Below are 25,709 nucleotides of genomic sequence, written 5' to 3'. Positions count from 1 at the left end.
TGTTACAAGATTCTTTTACTAAGTAATCAAAAACTCTCCATTCATAGCATAAATAAAATACCACCCTTTTGCTAATAGTGCTTTTCTTCTACACAAAAACTCCTTTTCTTTATTGAATCATTATATGGATCAAATTAAATATTTGTTCTTTATCAACATTGTTTTATGAAAAAATCTTATAGGTGTTTTATGCTCTTGATACATTTTATCAAGAATGGTCCTTGAAAAAACTATGGTGAGATGTATATTAGTTTTTTTTCCCCATCCTTTTACATACTCAGTGTCATTCCCTACTATTTCTTTAGCAGGTGGGCCACCCTGGGCAGCAGTTTATGCTCCAGAGTTTTCCCAGCCTTTCTCCTCCTCCAGCTGAATGTACCTGTCTTGTATCTTATTTTTTTCCAGTCCTTCTGGGTAGACTGGCTAATGTGATAAAGTTATTCATTTAGAGCAGTTAATGGATGATAAAGTTGATAAGTTGCTAACTTTCTCAGATAACAAATTTGCATTGTAACAGAGCCCTTAGTAGATTAACCCAAAGGAGTGACTAATGAGGGGATTTAAGGTTGTGTTCAGGAGACATTTTTGTTAAGGCTTTTTTGGCACCTCTCAGATTCCATTTCTGCTCTGCCTACACATAAGATTTGTTTTGTTTCTGAAGCCCTTGTTACATTGTCTTCTCATTACAAATCCCAGAATTATTGTAAAACAATGAACAAGCATTCTAGTTCAAGGCCCCTATCCAATACCACCTTTTCAAAGAAATGATCCCTCATTTCCCCAGTCAATAATGTCCTTTCCCTCATGGGAATGCTCACTTTGACCATTAAGAAAGGAACCTAAATTGTGTTTGTCTTAAAGTCTGGTCCATTTCTTGGTCATCTTTATAGCTTCCTGGCAAATAATCAACTTTCAATAGATGTTTGCTAAATTTAACTGAATTGAATTTCAGAGTTTCAGCTGTCACGTATGAGGAAAGGTGTTCAAAACTCTGAGTTAGAGTTAAGAAAAGAACCCACATTTCCTTACTATTTGTACTATTATTCTTAATGGCCTACTGACCTATTTATAAAAAATAATTTTATTCCAAGTAGACATAATTTTCTAATCAACTTTCTAGTCTTATTTTTCAAAAGGCATATATATATATATATATATGATTTCCAATTTCCTTACATTAATAATAGCTAGCATTTATAAACATCAAGGTTTTTTGCTTTGTTTTGTTTTGTTTTGTTTGCAAGGCAATTGGAGTTGTGACTTGCTAGTGTCAAATATCTTAGGTCAGATGTGAACTCAGGTCTTCTTGACTACAGGGTGGTCTGTCTTGCCTTATTAAAGTTTTTAAACTACTTTGCATTTATGCTATTATTTCCCTCATTTTGCAATTGAAGAAACTGAGACTCATACTGGTTAATAATGACCATGCTGTCCACCATACTTCCTCTAAATTTCCTTATTGTAAAAAGGCTTTACTGATTGAATGTAAATTTGGAAATTTATGTAAGTCCAAAGTTGTTTTTCTCCCCATAGATGATGTGTGTGTGTGTGTGACAGTGGAGCTAAGTTATATGGTGATCTAACTCTTGGGAACCATGAGTTCATTGGAGATCTTTTAATTTCATGTGTATATGCCCACAATTTGCATTTGACTATGTAGCAAACTTATTTTGAATAACAGAAATAAGAGAAAGTAAGAAACAGCCAAGTCATCCGTTTATTGCTGTTAAACTGATCCTGTGAATATATTCCAGAAATACCTTGGCAAGTGTCTACACAATGCCCTATAAACATAATCTACTGTTACTGATCTTCTTGGTTGGGAGCTTTAAAGCTAGATCCTTTTTGAAGATAAAGCTCATTGGCCCAGACTTCTAAAGAAAGGTCATGACTTCCCTTTCCCTAGAGGTTTTTAAGAAAAAGAATGGGAACATCGATCTCCATCTGTTCTGAATAGTCAGTAGGCAAGACCAAGAGTTTTCTGACTTTCCAGGCCTAGGGTTCTTTGCGAATTGAAACAAAACTTGGGAAATGGAAATCCCCCTTTTGAAGCAGTGATATTTTTTCAACAGAGAGATAAAGTGACTATTGCTGAGTGGTTAGGAAATCCGGAATTCAGAAAACCACTGCTCTTCTCCTATCTCCCACCCACCCACCCTAACCCCATTTTGCCCTTAGGTCACTAATACATTTTTTGGTTATCCCACCAAAGGTTTACTTCCTCATCACTTAGCCTCTTTCATGAGAACATTCAAGGGTCTTCCCCCACCATTCTGCCCAGTTCACAGACCTAGTGATCTATCAAAATACGGATATTTCCAAGTGGTGCAGTAGAGTGCTCGGCTCAGGAAGATCTGAGTTTAGATTTGGCCTCAGTCATTTGCTTGATGTGTGACCTCGAGCAAGCCACTTTACTCCTGTTTGCTTCAGTTTTTCCAATTATAAAATGGGAATAATAATAGCACCGATCTCCCATGACTGTTATGGGAAATCAAATGAGAGAATGTTTGTTTAAAAAAAAGTGGTTAGGACATTGCCTGGCACATAAGTGCAATTTAAGTACCAATTAAATACCAATAATCATTATTTTTGCTGTTTTTTATTTTATTATTATATCAAAAGCGGCATGGAATCCAGCAAGGACAATCAGGACTACATTCAGAGACCCAGGGTGCAAGTCACATGATTTTCCCAGCCTTCAATTCCTCATCTCTAAAATGAGGAAGTTGGATTAGATCTGGTCTCCTAAGTCCCTTCCAGCTTCAGATATAGGCTCCTTTTATTTTTTTAAACAAGATTCTACATTCAGAATTAAGGACTAATACTTTCATACAAAACACTAGAAAACCTAAAATCAAAGGGATCTTAGAGACCCTATATTTCAACTCTTTCATTTTGTGGATGAGGAAACTGAATCTCAGAGAGGGCCCTCATAGTCCATCTGCTCTAAGGCATACCTGAAAAAGAATCATCTCTGTGACATACCCAACAAGAGGACACCCTGCTTGTGCTTAAAAATCCCAAAGGACAGAGATCCTATCTGAAAAAGGATCATCTCTGTGACATACCCAACAACAGGACACCCTGCCTTGTTCTTAAAGATCCCAAAGGACAGAGATCCTACCTGAAAAAGGATCATCTCTGTGACATACCCAACAATAGGACACCTTGCCTGTGCTTAAAGATCCCAAAGGATAGAAATCCCACCACTATCAGAGCAGCTCATTCCATTTTTGTATGCTTCTCATTGTTAGGAAGTTTCTTGTAGATGCGTGAAGTGATTCTACTAGGATGCTCAAATAGAAAGTATCAGAACCAAGGTTTCGACTTAGAGTCCTTAGAGTGTTCTTTCTACTGTTCCAAGTGAAATAAATTTTTGAGTGATGAAAATTGTTAGAAATTGGAATACTGATGAAACCAAGTTCAGTAGGGGTAGTTGAAGAAGGCTAAGTTTTTTTTTTTTTCTTTTTTGTATTTGGTAAAACAAACAAACAAACTATTTGAAACACTGGTATATATATTTGTTCCATTCTATTGCCAAAGGAAAATAGAAGGTTCAATTTTTCTTTTCCAGAAATGCTCATGTCCCAGAAATAAAAACATAAAACAATTAACAAACAAACAAACAAACAAAAACCACGAGGGTTATGCCGAACAGATTTCATTTAAACTATTTATAGTATTATAAGTTTAAACTTGGAAGGAAACTTAGAGGTTATCTAGTCTGGTCTTTCTTTTTCCCTGCCAGCTTTACTTAACTTTTTTTTTTTTTTTTGTGCTACTTAAAAAAATAAATTTTACTGATAGCTTTTGCTTTTTGTTGTTTTCAGAAATGTCCCCTTCCCTTCACTTCTAGTGTTTTTTCTGGATATACTGCATTAAGAAATAGGAGTCCATTACACATATCTAGAAATCAGGTGGCAGGGTGGGGCCACAGAATGGATTTTAATGTGTTAAATTATGATGATAGTGATAGTATTAAATTTAGTAGTTGAATAAGGGGAAACTTTAGGTATCATCTCTCCTTGATTATTGTTAATGATGTCCTAATTAACTGATCTCCTTACTTCCAGCCTCTTACATAACTTCTAAAATAATATTTCAGTAGCACAGGTAGGAACCTATTGCTTCATTGCTCAAAAATCTTCCATAATTCCCTATTGCATTTGGAATTGGAATTCCTAAATTTAACACAGATAGATAGATATGTACACATATATACATACATGTATAATATTAATATTTTAAATTGATTTTAATTTTGAAATATGATAAACAATATAAATAAATATAATAAAATATTTCTTAATAATTTTTAAAAAAAATTCTAACTTCTTTGTAATCCTATATATTTCATTTTATGCATATTTTGTTTAAAAATCAAGAGGGGCTTTTGAACAAGAGCAGGAGGATGACCAGTAGGCAGAACTTGTATTACCTTCATTCTCTGAGAAGCACAGAGCTGGAGGACCATTTGTTTGGAGCTGGAAGGTCCTCTAACCCACTCCACTTTACACAGGAGAAAACTTAAGCCCAGGTTGTGGAAGAACTTGCCTAGCCCTCCACAAGTAAAGAGACGGCAGGGCCGGAACTAGAATCCAGTTCTTTGATTCCAAGGCTAACACTCTTGCTCTGCACCCACATTTTCCCAAGACATAAAGAGCATGAGAGAAAGCACACACAATTTAGATTTGTGATGCAACAGATTACATTTGATTGAGTTTTAGATCACTGTATTTGCAGTTTTTGAATCAGCACCATATAAATAAGTTTCTAATATAACTACCAAAAGCCTATTTCATCTCTGTCCTATTGTTTAGTTGTTTTTCAATTGTATCCAGCTCTTTGTGACCCCATTTGTTTTTTTGGGTTTTTTTGGCAGAGACACTGGAGGAGTTTGCTATTTACTTCTCTAGCTCATTTTACAGATGAAAAAGCTGAGATGAAGAGGGTTAAGTGACTTGCCCAGGGACACTTAGTTTGTAAATGTCTAAGGCTAGATTTGAACTCGGAAAGATGAGTCTTTCCAACCCTATGCCTGACCCTCTATCCAGTGTGTCATCTAGCTTTCCCCGTCCCCTTCCAAGACAATCTACTTTCTTAATATTTTCCCCCAGACTGATAAACTGAAACAGTGTGAAAAATCCCTGGCTATATATATATGGCCACTACCCATGGAATTCCTCTTCAGAATTCAAAACAAAACAAAACAAAAAAAGAGAGAGGAAAAGAGAGATAAGGAGAGACAGAGACAGAGACAGAGGCAGAGAGAGAGACACACACACACACAGAATAGAGGAGACAAAATATAATACATTTTTTGGGGGGGGGGGTTAAGTGAATTGCCCAGAGTCACACAGCTAGTGTTAAGAGTCTGTGGTCAAATTTGAACTCAAGTCCTCCTGACTTCAGGACCAATGTTCTAAACACTGAGCCATCTAGCTATTCCTATAATACATTTTTTTTAGTTTGATTCTCATTTAGTTCCCCTGATTTCTTATAATTCCTGAGCATGAAATTGTTTTCCTGACTGAGTTGGTATTTTAAATGTTTATTATTTTTTAGTCCTCCCACTTCAACAAACATTAAGCTCCTACCATGTGTCTAGCTCTGTGCTCAATGCTGGCCTGTGAAGACCAAAAAACCAAAACCCTCAAGGAACTTACATTCAATTGGAGGAGATACATCATGCATGTGGAGAAGTGTGGGATGCTTTGAGTGTTAAGATCAGAAAAGACGGCACAAACATGGAGGGGATATGGGAAAGCTTTAGGAAGCTGAGCCTCTGAAGGAAGAGGAGGAGGGTCTTCTGGGGTCTCCTCAGATTCCTAGAAGTATGCTGTCCCAAGTGTCCGGAGGACAGGGATGGCTGAATCAGCCTACTGAAAAGTTTTAAAGAAGATACAGGAATGAAAATGCTTTATATCTGTTTGTGAAAACCCTCGAGCTGCTTCCTCTGCACTTCCCTAACAAGTGTGGGAATCGCTCGTTTGTACAACCCAAGAAATCTGTTTCTTACACGGCTGTATTTAGCACAAAGCACATTTACCATTAAACCTTAAACAAATTCTTCTATTTGAACAAGAAAATTAAGTGATAATGGTGATGTCAGAGAAAACCCTGGGCTGAAGCTCCTTTATGTGGAGAGCTAATGTTCTGCCACTGTTTTGTATAGTAAGTCAGCATATTGAGGTATCATATAATTACAGAGTCTGACCCATGTTGAATTGTTAAATGAGCACTCTTCCCTTTCTAACTCCATCCCCTCTAGAACTAAAGCAGATCAGGTAGCTAATTCAAATGAAGCCTAATATCATACTAAAATGCCATGAGACATACAAAAATGTACCATTCCATCTATTCTTAATTAAAGCAGTATATATCTTTCTTATGTTAGAACCAACAACTTCTCTCTTCTCCTTCCTTTCCCAAAATGAACGTTTTTCTTACCTACTGGAATGTCAGTTTCTTAGGAGTAGGGATTTCTTCATGCTTTGTATTTATATCCCTAGTATCTAGTACAAATTCTGACATATAATAAACATTTAATAAACGTGTTATCCATTGTTTGATATCTTGTAGCTGTTTCTAGGATAAGGAGTGCCAGATGGGTGTAATGCTGTTTTAGGAATTAAAATACATTCACAGAAAAGACAACCACTTTAATGAGATGCTTGGTCCCAGATTATGCTATATACCTCCCCTAGGTGCTTGATAACTCATTGATTCTTGGTAGAAAGATATGACCAATTTATTGCAGATTCACCACCATGACTGAGGATATAACAAAACTCATAGATCAGATCCTATTGGGAATTAATCAGGGAAATTTGTACCACCAAGGTCCAAGTAACCCAATTCCATTCATTCAAAATGTGTTGAGTGCATGGGTCCAGAGACTGCATTGCTTTGTTCTATGGACAGGAATTTGTTGAATTTTATTTGCAAATCTTCTCTGATTCTGAAACACACTGGCTATGTGACCTTGCTAAGTCATTTAACTTGCAGTGCCCCAGGAAACTCACTGGGAATGTAAGTTAACAGATCAGCTATCTATTCCCCTTGGTAAAGTTTCCTCATTCAGAGTCCCCTATATCAAAGGTCTACTCATATTTCTTTGTCTGTGTCTCTCAATTTCCCTGATTAATTCTCAAGAGGAACTGATTGTAAAACTTGTTCTGAAATATTTATTTAATTTACATATAAATAATTTTATTTAATTGGCAGAAATAGGTTTACTTCTCATCTTAAATTTTTTTAAATGAGCAGTAAAAATAAAATAATAAAAAAATCCCTTATAATAAATTCATGATCCCCTAGAGTTTGCAGCCCATAGGCTGGGAATCACCTAGCTGCTTCCTGGCATTATTACCACCTCCAGCATTAACATACAACATATGTTTCACAGGTCTGGGAGCAGCTGAGCTAGCTCCCAAGTTATTTGAACATTATTTGAACTCTAGGTGTTTTCTTTCAGGCTTCTGTGAATACACAAAAGAATAGGTTTTAAATCACTGGATAACAGATATGCAAAGAAAACCTTCATGAAACCAACTTTTGACTCAGTGCTGAGTCATACTTCCAATAATTCTTTAATTATCTGGTTATTTTAAATAGTGGAGGAAAAAATGACTAATTTATCATATCTTCTGACAATGTATAAAATACTGAATAAATGCCTCCATTATTGTGGGCCCAGAAATTTGAATAGAGTACTCTCTTGTACACTCTTCCCCAGGAACTTTATGGGAATTCATACTGTATAACCGAAAGAATAAAACAATATAAATAAAATGAATCAGGGACTAGGAGGCCTGTTCCAGTTGAGAAACTGTTTTCTGCTTCCCCTGGTTCCTTCTCTCAAAGATATTAAGATAGCCCTTTTATTTCAAAATCATTTCCACAGAGAATTTGGAACCTCCTCTACTCTTCTCAAGCCACTGACTTACCTCCTCCATTCCTTTCTGCCCTGCAAAAAAAAATCTGTTTTTTCAAACTTCCTTTTTTTTCCAGTTCCACACTTGGAATCATCTTAGGTTCAAGATTGATCTTTATTTCCTTGACTCTAATCTCAAATGATGAGTGGAAATTTTTTTTTTTTTTTTTTTTTACTTAGAACCCAAACCATGTCCTTTGAGCTCATCTTCTATTCTCCTCTGGCAGTTTTACCTCTTTCATCATCATCATCTTATCTGTGTCCATTTTTGTCTGTCTCTCTTTGTTTCTTGGTCTCTCTTCTTTCTTCAGTCTCTCCCCCTCTTCTAGTCCCTTCCCTACTACTTTCAAACATGCCATCATATTCAGATTTTTCATATTCTTAAAAAATTAACAAAAACCTATCAGTGAATTCTTATATCCTTTCAAACTATAATCCTATATCTCTCTTTCTTTTTATAGCCAAACTAGAAAAAATTGTCCATATTCATTGCTTCTCCCTCCCTCCCATTTCCTCATCATTTCTTACCTCCCAAAATTCCCACCACAAACTGAAGCTGCTCACAAGAATATTAATCTTTGGTAAATCCCCTGGGGCTTTGTCCCAGGCCCTTTCCTGTACTCTTTCATTATCTTACCTAAGATTCAATAATCATTTCTGTGCAATAGACTCCCAAATACATGTAATTCTTCTGAGTTGCTTCTCCAAGCTACCTGCTGTAATTCTTACCTGAATGTTCACATCATAAGCATTTCAAATTTTTCTTTTTTAAATATAATTTTCACAGTTGCATGTAAAAAAATTAATTCATTTAAAAAAATTTTTGAGTTCCAAATTCTTTCCCTTCTTTCCCTTCCCTCTTCCTGTGATGGTAAGCAATTTGATATAGGATATACATGTGCATGCATGCAAAATGTATCTTTATATTAATCATGTTGTGAAAAAAATTATAGGCCAACCTTTCCCTCTTCCCCCAAAGAAATAAAGTAAAAAGTATGCTTTGATCAGTATTTCAATTACATCAATTCTTTCTCTGGAGTGGGATGGCATTTTTTTATCATGAGTCTTTTTGGAACTGACTTGGATCATTGCTGAGAAAATGAAGTCATTCATAATTCATCATCATCATTTAATATTATTGATAAATTGTGTACAATGTTCTCCTGGTTTTACTCACATCACTTTGCATCAGTTCATGTAAATCTTCCTGCTATTTTTGAAAATCATCCTGCTTATCATTTTTTCCCTAATATTTTGTTTTCCCCAATTCCATGTAAAAATAATTTTAACATTTATTTTTAAAATTTTTGAATTCCAAATTCTCTTTCTCCTTCCCTACCCTTCTCCTCATTGAGAAGGCAAGCAATCTGATAAATATATATATGTGTATGTGTGTGCAAGCATGCAAAACATATTTCCATATTTTCCATGTGAAAGAAAACACAGATTAAAAAAAAAGAAAAAAGTAAAAGAAAAGCGTGCTATGATCTTCATTCAGATTCATTAGAAGTTTTTTTCAAATTTCCTCTCTTCTCCAGTTCTACACTTGGAATCATCTCAGGCTCAAGATTCATCTTCACTTCCTTGACTCTAACCTCAAATGATGAGTGGCAATTTTTTTTTTTTTTTTTTGGTTAGAACCCATTAGTTCTTTTTCAAAAGATGGATAGCATTTTTCATCATAAGTCCTTCAGAATTTTCTTGGATCATTATATTACTGAGAATAGTGGAGTCATTCACAGGTGACCATCCTACAATACTGCAATTACTCTGTACAACTTTCTTCTGGTTTTGCTAATTTCACTTTGAATCAATTCATGTAAACATTTTCAAGTTTTTCTGAGAACTTCTTCTCATCATTTCTTTTTTATTGTTCAATAGTATTCCATCACAATAATATGCACAGTTTGTCCAACCCTTCCCCAATTGATAGACATGCCCTCAATTTCTAATTCTTTTCCACCAGTAAAAGAGCTACTATAAATATTTTTGTACAAATGGGTCCCCCTCCCTTTTAAATCGCTTTGGGATGAAGATCTAGAAGTGGTATTGCTGGGTCAAAGGGTATCGATGATTTTATAGCCCTGGGGGCCTAATTTCAAATTACTCTCCAGAATGGTTGGATCAGTTCACAACTCCACCGACAATGCATTAGTATTTCAATTTTCCCAATCCCCTCCAACATTTATCATTTTTCTTTCCCATCATATTAGCCAATCTGATAGGTGCGAGGTGTTGCCTCAGAGTTGCTTTAATTTGCCTTCCTCTAATCAATAGTGATTTAGAGCATTTTTCATATGACTTTAGAGAGCTTTGATTTCTTTATCTAAAAACTGCTTGTTCATGTCCTTTTACCATTTATCAAGTGAGGAATGACTCATTCCTATACATTTGACTCAGTTCTCTATGTATTTGAGAAATGGGGCTTTGTTCAGAGCCACTTGCCGTAAAAATTTTTCTTAGCTTTTGCTTTATTTCTAATCTTGGTTGTACTGATTTTCAGTTTATGCAAACCCTTTTTAATTTAATAAAACATTTCAAATTTAACAAGTGCAAAATAAAATTTTATTATCTTTTCCCCTAAATCTGTCCCTCTTCCTAATACCTCTGTTTCCATTTGCTTAATTTAGGGTTCTTAAACCAAGGTCCACAGATAGTTTTCAGGGAGTCCATGAATTTGTATGAGAAAACAAATTCCATCTTTATTTGAAATTTAGGATTTCTTCAATTATTTTAAAAAAAACACAAAATCTGATCAGACAATACTAAACTGCAGGTAAACTGACCATACTTTACATGACATTCCATTTCTCTCCTTTGCAAGGGTCATTCATTCCCTTACCTTGAATGCCCTCCTCTCTTCCCTACATTTCTTGGGATTTTGGAGAAATCCCTTCAAAGCTCATGTCAAGTGCCAGCTTCTTCAAGAAACTTTCTCTAATACCTGTGCACTTTCCTATGAACCCCACATTTACTGATCCTGTGAACATTTTGGATTTCATATTCCCAGTATAATGTAAGCTCCCTGAGAACAAAAACCATTTAACTTTTTTCTTTATATTTCCCACGCCTAACATAATATTTCGAAATTTGTAGCTATTTAATAAATGTTTACTAGTTGATTAATATAAATCAAATGATTCATATAAATCTTCATAGAGATATGTGTATATAAATACACACAAATATATATACATACATATATATGTACTATATAATATGCTAATATGTTGTTGTTATTCAGTCATTTCAGTCATTCCTGATTCTTTGTGACTCCCCTTCTAGGTTTTCTTAGCAACAGTACTACAGTGGTTTTTGCCATTTTCTTTTCTAACTCATTTTATGGATAAGGAAACTGAGGCAAGCAGTGTTAAGTGACTTGCCCCGAGTCACACAAGCTAGTAAGTGAATGAGGCCAGATTTGAACTCAGGAAGTTTTCCTAACTCCAGGCCCAGTGCTCTAGCTACTGTACCACCTAGCTGCCCTATTTTATTATATATATATATATATATATATATATATATATATATATATATATATAATATATTATATGTGATAAAATGCACATTTTTATCACATATAATATAAAATATAAATTGTAATATACCATATAAAATAAATTATCTTTACTTAAATATGGAACCTAGGAGATATATTATAGATAGACATAAATAATTTAATCAATAGGTGAACACTATCCTTAAGATATCTTAAGCATCTATATCCTAGATATGATTATGTATATATGTAGATAATATATGTATATATTACATTTGTATTTGTGTGTGTGTGTGTGTGCACGCAGGCTGCTCAGGAAAGACTGTACCTTTGGTGTGAGGACTGGTGAGCCCTTTTTAGGACTGCTTTTCACCTCTGGAGTCCCCCAATTCCTCCAGCTCTCACCTGTAATTTGCACAGTGGTTACACTACAGTAAATCTTTTTGACAGATGGGCTAAACCAGGTTGAAGGTAACCAAGAAGTCTCAAATCCTTCAATGAATTAAGGCAGGTGGGGGGTCCTACCCCAAGCATGTAAAGACTTCCCCTGGTGGAAGGGGTGGATGAGAACAGCTGGTTCCAACAGCCACGGAGGCCACTGACATGGATGCCGTGGAGCACCTTCAGTCTGGTTAGACATTGGAGAGTCCAAGGTCATCCACAGCATCCTGAATCATCGCCAGTCATCTTGACTTTTGTCCTGCCAGTGACAAAGTCTAACGACTTTGATGACTCTGAGACAGAGTAAGCAGCCATTGACTTTGAGCAATTTTGCCTTGCTTACACTCAATTTATTCTCAAATCAAAAGACATCATTCCTACCATTTTGTCACTTTTATCTACCTAAAAGTCCTGTGCCAGGCAAGTGATGAAGCAGCAGGTATAGATGTACTGGTCACACAGGCAGCACAGGTCATAGGATTGTCTTCTCACTGAAACAGCAGTGTTTCCTCAAAGACTCTGTGATTGTAAGGGGAAGACAGGATGGGAAAATGGTGAAGGCTATGTCTGGCACAGAGTGCTGGACTGATCACAGACTCATCCACTCTGAGCTAAATATCTGCATTCAACAAAAGTGGCAGCCCCAAGAAAAGGCGACTTAAGGTCAACAGATTCTTTCCCTTGATGTGAACAGTTTGTTAAAGCTAACTTATAGGGAAAGCTGAGCCAACGTATGATTAGCAATAGTGAAGCAGAAAGGGAGTGGACAGTTTTCAGAGATTTGGTGGATAGCATTTATTCATCTGGGTTAGAGCACTCATGAACATCAAGGTTTGATTGATAAAAATGATAGAGAAATCGAGAAGCCATTAAATGAAAAATGAGAACTTTGCAAGATTAACCAGTAGGATAGTTATTCCATCACTAAGAAGGTAGCATTCAATTTCATTAAAAGCAAAGTACTAGTGAAGCTTTGGAGAGATACAGGATCCTTGGCTTAGTAAGAAGGCAGATGAAATTCAGTGTTATGCTTATAATAACAATATAAAGTGCTTTTATAATGCCCTGAAGGCTGTTTATGGGCCAAAGATGTATGTGCATCTCAACTACTCCGTGCTAATGGAGCCATATTAATTAGTGATACAGACATGGTCCTGGAGTGATGGGCTGAACACTTCATTGCATTCTCAACAGACTGTCATCAATCAATGCTGAAGCCATTGAGCACACATCTCTTTCTTTTCTTTCTTTCTTTTTTCTTACTGAGGTAATTGGAGTTAAGTGACTTGCCCAGGGTCACACAGCCAGGAAGTGTCAAGTGTCCCAGGCCAGATTTGAGCTCAGATCCTCCTGACTTCAAGGCTGGTGCTCTATCCACTGTGCTACCTAGCTGCCTTTATATAGGAAGCAGATTTCATTAGTGTAGGAAACCCCTGAATGAGGAAACTCCCTCCACTAGTGCAGATTGGCAATTTTTTCCCTACTTTGTCTTAGAAAGTTGCCCACAACATTCTGAGTTCAGTGATTTGCTCAGGCTCACATAGCCAGGATGTGTCAGAGGCGGGGCTTGAATTCAGGTTATCTTTTTTTTTTTTTAAGGCATTTTATTTTTTCCAATTATATGTTAAGATAGTTTTCAATATTCACTTTTATAAGATTTTGAGTCCCATATTTTTTTCCCTTCCTCCCTAAAACCCCTCCCCAGGACAGCAAACAATCTGATATAAATTCTACGTGTATATTCTACTTGTATATTATGTTTACATGATCATACATATTACCATATTAGTCATGTTGTGAAAAAAGAATCAGAACAAAAGGGAAAAAACACGAGAAAGAAAAAAAAATGAGAATATTCTGTTTTAATCTGCCTTCAGACTCCACAGTTCTTTCTCTGAATATTGATAGCATTTTCCAATCTGGGTCTTTTGGAATTGTCTTGGATCATTGCATTGCTGAGGAGAGCTAAGTCTATCAAAGTTGATCATAACACATTGTTGTTGTTACTGGTACAGTGTAAATCCAGGTCTTGGCTCTAAGGTCCCCTTCTACCCACTCCACTATGATGCCTCTCATCTTTTTATTTAAGGGAAGAAAAGAGTTTAATAACCTAAAAGTTTTACAGAGTAGTCTGGTGGACTTAAGAGACATAGTTAATTGACATAGAACCTGACAAGTCAGACAATTTCCTTGTTCCTACTTGGTTTAGCTGTAAAGATTTTCCCCTAATGTCATAGAAATGGGATAATTCATGTGTACTTTGAGCTCCTTGGAAGAAAAATGCATTATATATATATATGTAAATATCTGTATTTGTGCACATATTTATATATACTTATACATATATATATATAGATAGGTATACATTTTGTTTGGGTAAATTTCCAAAAGAAATATATGTGTATATATAAATACAAAAGTATATATATACATTTATATACCTATTTCTTTTGGAATTTTGTTTTGCTTGATTATGTATGTTTCTATCAATGGTTCTTTTGTTTCTTGAGTTGGGAACAGAGATGGGTAGAAGGGAGAATAGGCAGATTTTTGCTGATTGAAAAGAATATTTAATTTTCAAAAAGGATGTTTCCTTCAAGGACTTATTATTTAGGTTTTAAGAATTGGTTAAGCCTCTGTTGCTTTTTCTTTCTCCCCGTTCCCCAACCCCCTTCCCCAGCATTACCCCAATGTTATTTTGAAGTCTCTCTGACTCCAAAAGGGAGCTCTGCCAAGAACGGTTATGAGAGGAGGGTGTGACCCACCAATGGCAGTTCTGGAGGTGGCAGCTTACTGATGATGGTAGATACTATTTTGCAGAAGTTCATTGCCCTTAGATGCAACTGAAGCTATTCTGGAAAATCTTAAGCAACATATATGCTAGTTTCTAAATTATTGAGTACCCAACCTCAGGTGGATGGGTGCATGTCCCCAGAATAGGGAACTGTGGCCCCTTGGAAGGCAGGAACAGATAAAAGTTGTGTTCTATTCCTCCTCATAATTCCTAGCTACAGAAATACCCACTAAATCACCTTGGAACAATCAAAGACATATTGCCTATGTTGGGTAAGATCTCACATATGGCAACTGTAAACAGACAAACAATAATACTGTATTTTTTATTAGCAGGCCAGGAATAACATCTACATTATTACTAATAACACATTTTAAAGCTTTTCAGATTTTAAAGTGCTATAAATGTCAGCCATTTTTATCAGCTCTACTTTTTATTAGCAGTCAGTGAAGGAGATCTAGCCCTGGTAAGAGAGGAATTTGGTATTTTTTTTCCTTCTTTTTAATAACTATGTTGTCTCTTTAAAAAAAACACAGATAACTCCTGTCAGCATGTTAGCCACCTCTCCAAGGAAGTGTCAAAAGGAATAAAAATATTCAAAACCTTTCCCTCCTGCCTCTGTGACCTTCAACAAGTCTATTCACTGTTCTGAGCCCTGAGTCTCCTCGCTTATAAAATGAGATGGTTGGCCTAGACCATTCACACTTTCTTGAGAAATTTGTAGGCAATTTTATATAAAACGAGTATCTAAATCAAATTTTTGCTAATAATAAATCATCATTTCGTGTCCCCTACAGTCAGTTACAAGACCCCACCTGGGGTTGTGATCCACAGTTTAAGAAGCTTTGGGCTTAGGTGACCTTTAACGTTGCTTCCAGCTGTAATTCTGCCATCTGATGATCCCCATATGCTCCACAAACATTTCGACCGCAAGAATTTACTAATGACTTCTGTGACTATTTTAAGTACATTCTGTCCTCAATAGATTAAAATCCAATAAATCTCAGGCAGTTTCATAGGCTCATAGATTTAGGAAGGGAAGGACCTTAGAGGACATCACATCAATCTCCTCTTTTTAAAGATGAGGAAATCAAGGCCCTGAGAAGTTGAGGAATTAATTAGACCAAGGTCTCACCGGCAGCAGTTGTCAGAGTTCGAGTGTGAACGCAGATCTTTGGATTGCAAGGTTCATTCCTTTCCTACTGTACCACCAAGAGTAGTTTTCAATAATCCACTGGCAGGAGGATTCAGACCCACATTCTATAACTCTTCACTGAATCTGGAAAGAAGCTTCAGTTATATGTTGTCCTCCCCAGTCATCAAATAGAGCATTGAAAATTACTCTAAAATCAAGCCATTCTTCAACTGATAAATGGTCAAAGGATATGAACAGACAATTTTCAGATGAAGAAATTGAAACTATTTGTAGTCATATGAAAAATGCTCCAAATCATTAGTGCTCAGAGAAATGCAAATTAAGACAACTCTGAGACACCACTTACACCCCTCTCAGATTGACTAAGATGACAGGGAAAGATAATGACTAATGTTGGAGGGGATGTGGAAAAACTGGGGCACTGATACATTGTTGGTGGAATTGTGAACTGATCTAACCATTCTGGAGAGGATGAGGAACTATGCCCAAAGAGTTATCAAACTGTGCACACCCTTTGGCCCAGCAGCGTTTCTACTGGGCCTTTATCCCAAAGGGATCTTAAAGGAGAGAAAGGGACCCTCATGTGCAAAAATGTTTATGGAAGTCCTCTTTTTAGTGGCCAGAAGCTGCAAATTGAGTGGATGCCCATCAGCTGGAGAATGGCTGAATAAGTTATGGTATATGAAGGTTATGGAATATTATTGTTCTGTAAGAAACGACCAGCAGGATGAATACAGAGAGACCTGGAGAGACTTACATGAACAGAGGCTGAGTGAAACGAGCAGAACCAGGAGGTCATCATACACAGCAACAAGAAGATTATATGATGATCAGTTTTGATGGACATGGCTATTTTCAACAATGAGGTGATTCAGGTCAGTTCCAATGACCTTGTGATGAAGAGAGTCATCTACCCCCAGAGAGAGACTATGGGAACTGAATGTGAATCACCCCATAGTATTTTCACTTCTTTTGTTGTTGTTTGCTTGCATTTTGTTTTCTTTCTCATTTTTTTCCTTTTTGATCTGATTTTTCTTGTGCAACATGATAATTGTAGAAATATATAAACATGATAATTGTAGAAATATATATATAGAAGAATTACACATGTTTAACATAAATTGAATTACTTGCCATGGAGGGGAGAGGGTGGGTGGAAGGAAGGGAAAAAATTTGGAATACAAAGTTTTCCAAGGGTGAATGTTGAAAATTATCCATGCATATGTTTTGAAAATAAAAAGCTTTAATAAAAAAAATAAAATAGAAGCTTGATATCTTGATAGAGTAATTAAAAAATTACTCTAACCTAAAATTCTTAGTGGAAAGGGCATGGGTTTTGAAGTCAAAGGAAGTGATTTCACATGCTAATTTTGCCAATTGCTGCCAGTATGTCCTTGGTCAAGTCCCCTTAACTTCTCAGGACCTTGGTTTTCTCATCTTTAAAAGGAAGGAGTTGGACTCAATATCCTCTAATATTCGTTCCTATTTTAAAATCTGTAAGCCTTTGAAATGCTCAGTTTTGATAGTGACATTGCCAATGTCTTTGCCAGCAGACCCCTGAGATGAGGAGTCCCCATAGACTGCTGGGAACAGACTACTGCACAATGATTGCATCCCCTCATTCCATAACACTTATGTATAGAAGTGAACCTGCAAAATATTTGTTTCCTTTACATGTCACAATTAAAAAAAATAAACCAAGGCCAATTTAATGAATTTTTATTTTTCTGTTTGTTGGAAAACCCATTAAGAACTTAATATTTGGTTCTAGAATTCAGTTTTTCAGCTCCAATTAATTGGTCTCCTAAGTAACGATCCATCCTCTGTGACAAGAGACACATTTTAATTCAATCCGTGGGTGAAACTATTGATTCCCAACAAGATTCTTGTCTCACATAAGGCCCACTTTACCCAGAGGAGCGGTGTTGTGTTTTATGTAAAAACATTATAGCAACTGGGGTAGTTAAAAAAAAAGTTATGTTTAAAATCGCAGGAAAATAAATCGCAGGAAAATCAGAATAAACCTATATTCACTGTGCTAATAAAATCACATGTCATTGTCAGTTTGTTTTTATTTATACAAATAAGCAACAAGTCCATCCCAAAGTTCACAAGATGGCCTAGGAGGCTGGAGGGCTGAAAGTTGCCCCAAAATTTTCATATAGTATTCATATCATTTTCATTTTCATATAAACTGATTCTCTGTCTCTCTGTTGTGAAAAATAGTGCATACAAACTACAAAAAAAATCCTGGATTTTCAAAGAATAGATAAATTCAGCTCCTCCAAAAAGGAAAATGAACTTCTGGGGGTACATTGTTGCTGAGAGCTAAACTGATCCTTCATTCAGTCAATCAGCCAAACAACAAGCATTTATTCTTCCCATTTTATCAGCGTGACAGCCTTGTGCACTGATAAGGGCAGTTATGGAAACTGAGGCACAGAAGTTATTTCTATAAAACTATCTCCCTCATCTCAAGTCAGTGCTCTTTTCACAAGAGTCTTGAACTTTTATATTGAAAATAACAAGTCACTTCCCTCATTTTATCTGCCTCTTGCACAGAGGGTTTTCTGAAAGGCAGAAAACCTAGATTTGATTCTAACAATTATAGTCATTCACCTAGAATTGAAATGAGACTTAGGGGTCACCCAATTCAATCATCATATTTTTTGGAGAAGAACCTAAGTCCCAAAGGAAGTGATTACTGAAGACCACGTAGATAGAGTCAGAATTTGAACTCAGGTCCTATGACTTCAAGTTCAGCATTCTTTTCTTTCCTTCTTCTTTTTTTTTTTTTTTTTTTTTTTTTTTTTTAATTATTATAGCTTTTTATTTACAAGATATGTGCATGGGCAATTTTTTGCATTGACAATTGCAAAACCTTTTGTTCCACTTTTTCCCCTCCTTCCCCCATTCCTTCCCCCAGATGGCAGGTAGACGAATACATGTTAAATATGTTAAAGTATATGTGAAATATAATATATGTATACATGTCCAAACAGTTATTTTCAGCATTCCTTTCATTTTACTAGTTCACTGGGTGACCTTTGGCATAGCAGTTAGTCTTTCTGAGCCTGTTTCCTCATCTGTAAAATGGGAAAACAATATTTGCATTTCCCATCCCTCTAGATTGTTATAAGAAAAGCACTTTGTAAGCAATAAAATGTAGAAATGTAGAAATTTTATAGTTTACAAAGTAGCACTTTGTAAACCATAAAATGTAGAAATATAGAAATTTTATAGTTTATAAAGTCACACTTTGTAAACCATAAAATATAGAAATGTAGAAAATTTTATGGTTTACAAAGAACTGTAGGATTGTGAGTTGTTTTTTCATTTATAAAGCTCATGGGATCATAAGTTTAGATCGGAAATAGACTTATCTAAGACTACCTCCTCAACTTGGGCACCGGGCCTGGCTCTGTGACCCTGGGCAAATCTCTTAATTTCTCAGCACTCGAGACAGCTCTCCAACACTATACCCAGCAGAAAAAGTCACAAATCTTCATTGGTCTAGGGAATTTCCTCACTAGAGAGTTCCATAAATCAGTGAAACCAGCCCATATTTCTGTGATAAAGTACAAGTTAGACAATAGATACAAAAATGCCTTGTACCCGGAAATACTTTGTAAAACACTTTATTCTCATTTTACTGTGTTTATAATGCTCTGGGCTCAAGAACTGAATAGAGATGCCTTTTCATAATAACAGTCCCTGGTTTGTCTCATCCACATTATCAAATAGAAATTATGAAGGCCCTGTATCTTTTAAAAAAAAATCCCCTTTTGTAGCACTTCCCTAAAACCACCTATTTAATGCAGCCTTGCCAGTTTGCTCTTTAACAATTCAGCTTTTTATGTTATTAATGAAAACATCTTGGTAGAGGACTGAAAGTCTTCCTGGTAAGTGCTCAGCTTATGATTTCAAGGTATATTACAACTTTTAATTTTCTGTTAACAGAACAATCACTAAATGTATCTTTAATTATGGAATACTATCCAAGTTAGTTCTGATTTCATCTATTTCTTCAGGTTTGCCAGCACTTTTCCTACAAGGCCTTACACATAGAAGGCACTTAATGAAAGATTGTTGATTGATACTCTTGGGAACCTCAATTCTTTCATGAAAGAGATTTCTGGGTTCTTGTAATCCGAACCCTGGTTTTAAGGCTGTAATTAAAACCACAATCCTATGTTATTGTCTGTTTTCTGATTTAAAGCTTAATAAAATAAATCCCTTTATTTCCATGTTTTTGAATTATCAATCTTTAAAAACATTTAACAAAAAAAATTATGAGGGCTTTTTTCTTTTACTCTATTTTGAGTATCTAGTATGATGTGACTTCACAAAAAAAAGAAGGGAAATGTGATATTATAAATTAATTGTTAAGGAACAATATTAACAATAAATTTTTAGGAATGTATATAAATAAATTTTTAAATTTATTATAATTTTCTCTAACAGCACAATAAATGCTGATCACTAAATGTATCTTTAATTATGTATTACTATCCAAGTTATTACTTCTGATTTCATATAAATCAAAAGACAAGCAGTTTTGAATACACCATGAACTCATGCTTTTTTTTATTAATCATCAAGTGTGTCTTAGCAGTCTTACTGAATAAAGGTGTAAGTGACATTCCTAAAAGCATACAGTATGAAGGGTATCTTCAAAATCTTTGTTATCAAAAAATCTAGTTGGCAGAAGTAGAGAGCTCATGTGAAGTTATTTTTATGAGGCACTGTGTTAAGATGTTATTGGAGTTTTAGGGACTTCTGAAAAGCTTAATAGTCTCTGAAACTTGATATTAAATCACTTGTGTATTTATTTTCTTCAAAAATTAAGTAGTAGAGGCAATAAGATTGTCAATAACAATTTTTATTCTAATGATCATTTTTAAAAATATGTTTCAACAATGGAAAAAGTTAGAAGTTATTCTAAAGTGGGAAATCACTTTAAAATTTTGGATCAGTTGGCCAGAATTCTTATTTCATAAACTTTTGTTTTATTTTCATCAATTCTTCTAATGAAGAATTTTACCTTTTCAAATCTGAAGTGATTCAAAATCTTTTAATTCAAAAACAATTATCTAAATGCCTGACATTTTTTTAAGATAGGTAAATATTATTTTTTTTTAGGTTTACAACTTTGTTAATGAAGCCATGGTAAGTTTAATGCTTTTTGATTACCCCTTTCCAGCTTTTGATCGTTTTTCCCCTTTTTACTCTGCAGATGAACTATTCACAGGAAATTTTGTAATAGAATATCTTTTCTAGTTGATTAATTAGTAACAAAAGAAGTGCTTTGCAAATTGTTTTATAAAGCAGTGCAATTTTATTTCCTCATTATTCCCTTAAAAGTAAGGATATTTTAAAACAAGTTTGCAAATTCTGCTTTTGAAACATTCTTATGCTTTAAAAGTTATTAGTAATAAATCCCTTCATGCAAATGAAGGATAATCTTCTTCTTCTTCGTTTTTTCCCCTGGGGTAGAAAATAGAGAACTAGCTCCAGGTCAGAAAGACCTGGGTTCAAGTGCTGCTTCTGACATATACTGACTGTGTTGACCTGGGCAAGTCATTTCACCTTGCTCCAGGCAATTATATTCTATACTCCTATAAATTGCAAAATAATAGCAGATCTGCATCTGGACGTGGATAGAGGGAGTTTCCTCACTGGGAGATCCCTGAATTCATGGAATCTAGGCCAGGACCAAAAAAGTCCCCCAAACTTCAAGGAACTTCTTCTTGTTTTGTTATTTTGTTTATTTGTTTCTTTTGGTTTTGTTTTTCTTTCTTTCTTTTTTTAAAAGCTTCTTAGTAGTTATTTCCTTTACCTTTTGTTCACTGCAATCTTATCTATATTTTTGACATGTTAAAGACAAAATTCCTGTGGATTCTATGGTAATTGAGGATGGCAAGAGTTTCTCTCTGAAACTAGATCTTGTGTTCATGTCATTCAAAATTTTGTACTTCATTTTAAATTAGCAGAAAAAAACAACAGTGAGTATTGAACGTGGGCTTAATAAACAAATGACTTCTCCTTGCTCTTTCAGAGCTGGTTGGAACAAGACATGCTGGGTCAGGCATTCCAAGATGCTTTTGAGGTAATGCAGCAACATTCAGCTGGGGACCATCAGTATTCCCCAGGTAAAGATAAGCCATCCAGAAGTTATTCCCTGGAACTTCCAGTACTTTAGGGGTCAGATGGAGCTATCTGGGAGGGGTAAACAGAGGGGATAAAAACACGATGACCCTTATTATTATTATTCTCAGGAGAATCATCCTAGAGAAATTCAACCTTGGATCTAAAGTATTATGATGGAAGATATAGATTATAGCAATATGGCTTTCTACATAGAAAGACCAGAAAACCCTAACCCAAAGGACAGAGCTATTTGCCATGAAAGTCAATGTTTTTCTGTTTTTGAAATTATGAATCCCTCTTGCTGGTGATGTTACACTTGTTTAGTACTTCTCAAAATGGAAGCTTAAACCCTAGCTTTTCAGAAATTTACCCTCAAATTCTGCTTCTGTACCCCACTCCAAGCTCAGAAGTACATATGAGTCCCACACCATTTTTGGAGTTTCTTGTGATGCCCATAAAAATCCAAATCTACTAATGATTTAGTAATATTTAATAATTTAGTAATTAGTAATAGATACTAATGTATTGTGCCATACCATTGTGCCCAAGGAGCTTCTATTTGCAAATTAATTTTTGGCCAAAGTCATTGTTTTTGCCTTGGGGTGTTTTTCCCCCTTCTTGTTGTCTCTTGCTTATTTGCTACAATTCACTGTTCTACTACAATTTACTTTTAAGTGCAATGATTAAGGATATTAATATACTACTAATATACTACATTGGGAGGTAGTATAATATAGTAGAAATTATTTAAGATTTAAAACTAAGGACTTAGGTTTAATTCTTGGGCTTGTCATTCAGCAGTTGGGGGAGGGAATTAAAAGAAATGTCTTTTACTATCCCATTGAGCTCTCATGCTGAGATCATATGATCTTGGACCAATCACTTCACCTAACCGTGCTTCATTCGGTTTCCTCATCTGTGAAAATTGTGTTCGCTCCCTCTTAGAGATGGAAAGGAGAATATGTGCAAAGTACCATGTAAACTGTAAAGTGTGCTATCATTAATTACTATTATTGTATTATTAATCATGTTTATTTATATTGTTTTACATATATACTAAATAATGTTATCATGGTACATATTATTTAATATAACATAATTATGTTGTACATATTATATAAGACATATAATAACAATAATAATACTATATTGTTAATCATAGTGTTTTGGAGAAGGATGTAAGTTGTTTATAAAATCTTATGTATTTGAATATTAAAGCTGTTGTTTTGAAAAAGGATCAAAGGGTGACCCCTTATAAATATGCCCAATGGGAACATGAAATGAAAAAAATAAGTACTCTTGGACTAGAAGGCCTTTGTAGTTCTCCAACCCTAAAATTTGGTGTTCTTTAATGGGAGAGTCAAATCCTTATGCTAACAATCAGTGTGATGATGGAAGAGTTTCTCTGGCTGGGTGTTTAAGTTGCTTTCACACAAATATTTTTATAGATGTTCCGTCTTTCATTTGTCATTTAGAGCTTACCACCTCACAATTTATAGATTTCTTCTTGAGATTTTAGCATGGTAAAAATGTCCATATACATACAGTTTGAATAGTAGGAAAAGCATTTTCAGAATTATCCTCAAGTCATCTTTGTCATTTGGATACACTTGGACATTTAGATACAATTTGGGAAACAATGATCCTCCAGAGCCATTGGGGTCCAGTGGCCAGGTATAGATCAGGGTGACTAGAAATGGCTCTGGATGCTGAGGGACCTTTATAGAATTCTTGAAGGTTTGTAAAGTGCTTTACATATGTTCTCTCATTGGATCCTCACAACAATCCTATGAAGTGAGTACTTCTTTTTACAGATGAAGAAATTGAGGTTACAGAGCATAAGTGATGGATCCAGAGTCACAAAATTACTAAATGGCCTAGATAACATTTTTCTCTCCCATGCCACCTGGATACCTCATCCCTAAAGTTTTGTATATCAGGAAAGAAAGTCAAAGCCATTTTTGTTTTGATAGCAATGTCTTCTTGGTTAGTCAGGCTTTTGCTTTTATCAGGGCAAATGTTTTCTTTAAGGAATATTTCTAAATCATTCCTTGTAAACCTATTCAAATTGAAGTATTAATATTTAAAATTATAGTTATTTACTTTTTCATTTCCTTCCATAGAGAACAACTTTTATTTCCTGACATCATGCACAATTTTTATTCTTGTTCTGGTTTGGGGTTTGTTTTTCCTCTTGTTTTGTTTTTGTCTCATGATTATTCTATTCAGTGAACTCCAAGCTTATAAAAGGCAACTCTGGATGAGAATGGAATACCATTTTCTTTAGGAAATTTATTTTACACAAATTTTTAAAAAAAATTAACTATGACTTTTCAAGGTTCTCCTTTCTTTTTTTCCAATTAGAATACAAAAATTACTTGACTTTCGTCAATCATTATCCTCATCTCAGAGGAAATTCCAGCTGTTATGGAGTACTCCCCACAGAAGAAACTGTGTATAACTGGAGGACTGTGATTGTAAGTAAAGTTGTGGCATGACTTCATTCCTTAGTCATTAGAATGGGCCCATTTCCCTGTGGTGCTGAGATTAGTACAGATGCTAAGAAAGTTTGATCCCGTGTTGAAAGCTGGCTAGTTCCTTTCCATTTGATAATAACACAATTTTAATTTGAAACCTACTGACTGCAATTATGCTTCTCAATGACTACTTGTTCATGAACCTATGAAAACAACTAACATGGATTAAATGTAAGAGAATCGTCAAAAATATTATCAGTTGTGAATCTGTTATTCAATAGATCAAATAGGATGATATATATATTGCCTTAATGCATTATTTAAATGTTAGCTTTTACAATAATAATAATAATATTGGTCATTATTATTCTATTCTATTCCTATAAGCTGGGGCCAGGCTGCTTCTACAAAATAGGCCTACAAACACTCATCCTGTTAACCACAAGTTATAATTTTTATGGGCTATAGATTATTGTTGCTCCTTCTTTTCCTCAGAAATCTGCAAACTACCATCAAGCCAGTGGGGACTTGTCCAGTGACTCACCAGAGTACTCTGCCATACCATATGTTAATAATCAGCTCAGACATCCTTTCCGTATTCAAAGGAAAGAATTAAGTTTTGATTAAACTGGGCCACTCCAACCACATTTTAGCAACCACTGGAGAAGGAAAATGTGTCTAGGGTCTCTTAATTCATCCATTCATTCCTCAGAAGAGTTCCTTGCTGATTAAATTTTTATTTTACTTCATCATTAGAATAGTACTACTGACTTCTATTTTGAAGGAAGCATCCATCATGCTCTGCAGAATATGACTGAAAACCAGGGGATGCAGACTACTCCTGTCCAACAAAGAGGAGGAAAAGGTGTGTTAATCAATCTTTAATTCGGTGTACTAATATACTTGTTCAAAATTGTTTCAAGGTTTCATATCATAGTTTCTCTAAGGGTATTTTTAAATATTCTTTTCATCAACTGCTAGTGAATAAATCAGCTCTATCCAACAGCTATACCATAACAAAATCTGTTGTAGTTGGATCCACATGGTCCTAGTCTCCATAGTAAACTCTATATGATGCTTCAAAATGTTAACTCTGTCATTATTCATGGAAGGGCTGCTTCAGTGGTCCCACTCACTATTGCTATAAATTTCAGGACCAAAGTTCACCTCCCTAGCCACACCCCTCCTCTCTGCATGTTGTCTCCCCATGTCAAAACTAAGATCCTTAAGGATAAAGACTGTCTCTCTTTGCTGTC

At 35.2% G+C, this 25,709-nt stretch overlaps 1 protein-coding gene across 8 annotated transcripts in view; it reads left to right on the top strand.

Moving 5' to 3' along the window:
• The window catches only part of SPIC (Spi-C transcription factor), a 60,639-nt gene that overhangs the window by 32,364 nt on the left and 2,566 nt on the right, over positions 1-25,709 (top strand). For 4 of the 8 annotated variants that reach the window (XM_031937905.1, XM_031937902.1, XM_031937904.1 and 1 more), the window contains 4 exons: positions 20,969-20,995; positions 21,885-21,978; positions 24,341-24,453; positions 25,210-25,318. In XM_031937905.1, the coding sequence (XP_031793765.1) occupies positions 20,969-20,995; positions 21,885-21,978; positions 24,341-24,453; positions 25,210-25,318 (343 nt within the window). Of the gene's footprint in view, positions 1-19,644; positions 19,729-20,968; positions 20,996-21,884; positions 21,979-24,340; positions 24,454-25,209; positions 25,319-25,709 lie in introns of those variants that run through there. The other 4 variants (XM_003771071.4, XM_023504419.2, XM_031937906.1 and 1 more) reach the window with 4 other exon arrangements.

The sequence above is a fragment of the Sarcophilus harrisii genome, chromosome 5 (assembly GCF_902635505.1).
Source record: "Sarcophilus harrisii chromosome 5, mSarHar1.11, whole genome shotgun sequence".
Taxonomy (NCBI): Eukaryota; Metazoa; Chordata; class Mammalia; order Dasyuromorphia; family Dasyuridae; genus Sarcophilus; species Sarcophilus harrisii.
The sequence above is the reverse complement of the archived record's forward strand: the minus strand, read 5'-3'. Positions and strand labels throughout refer to the sequence as shown.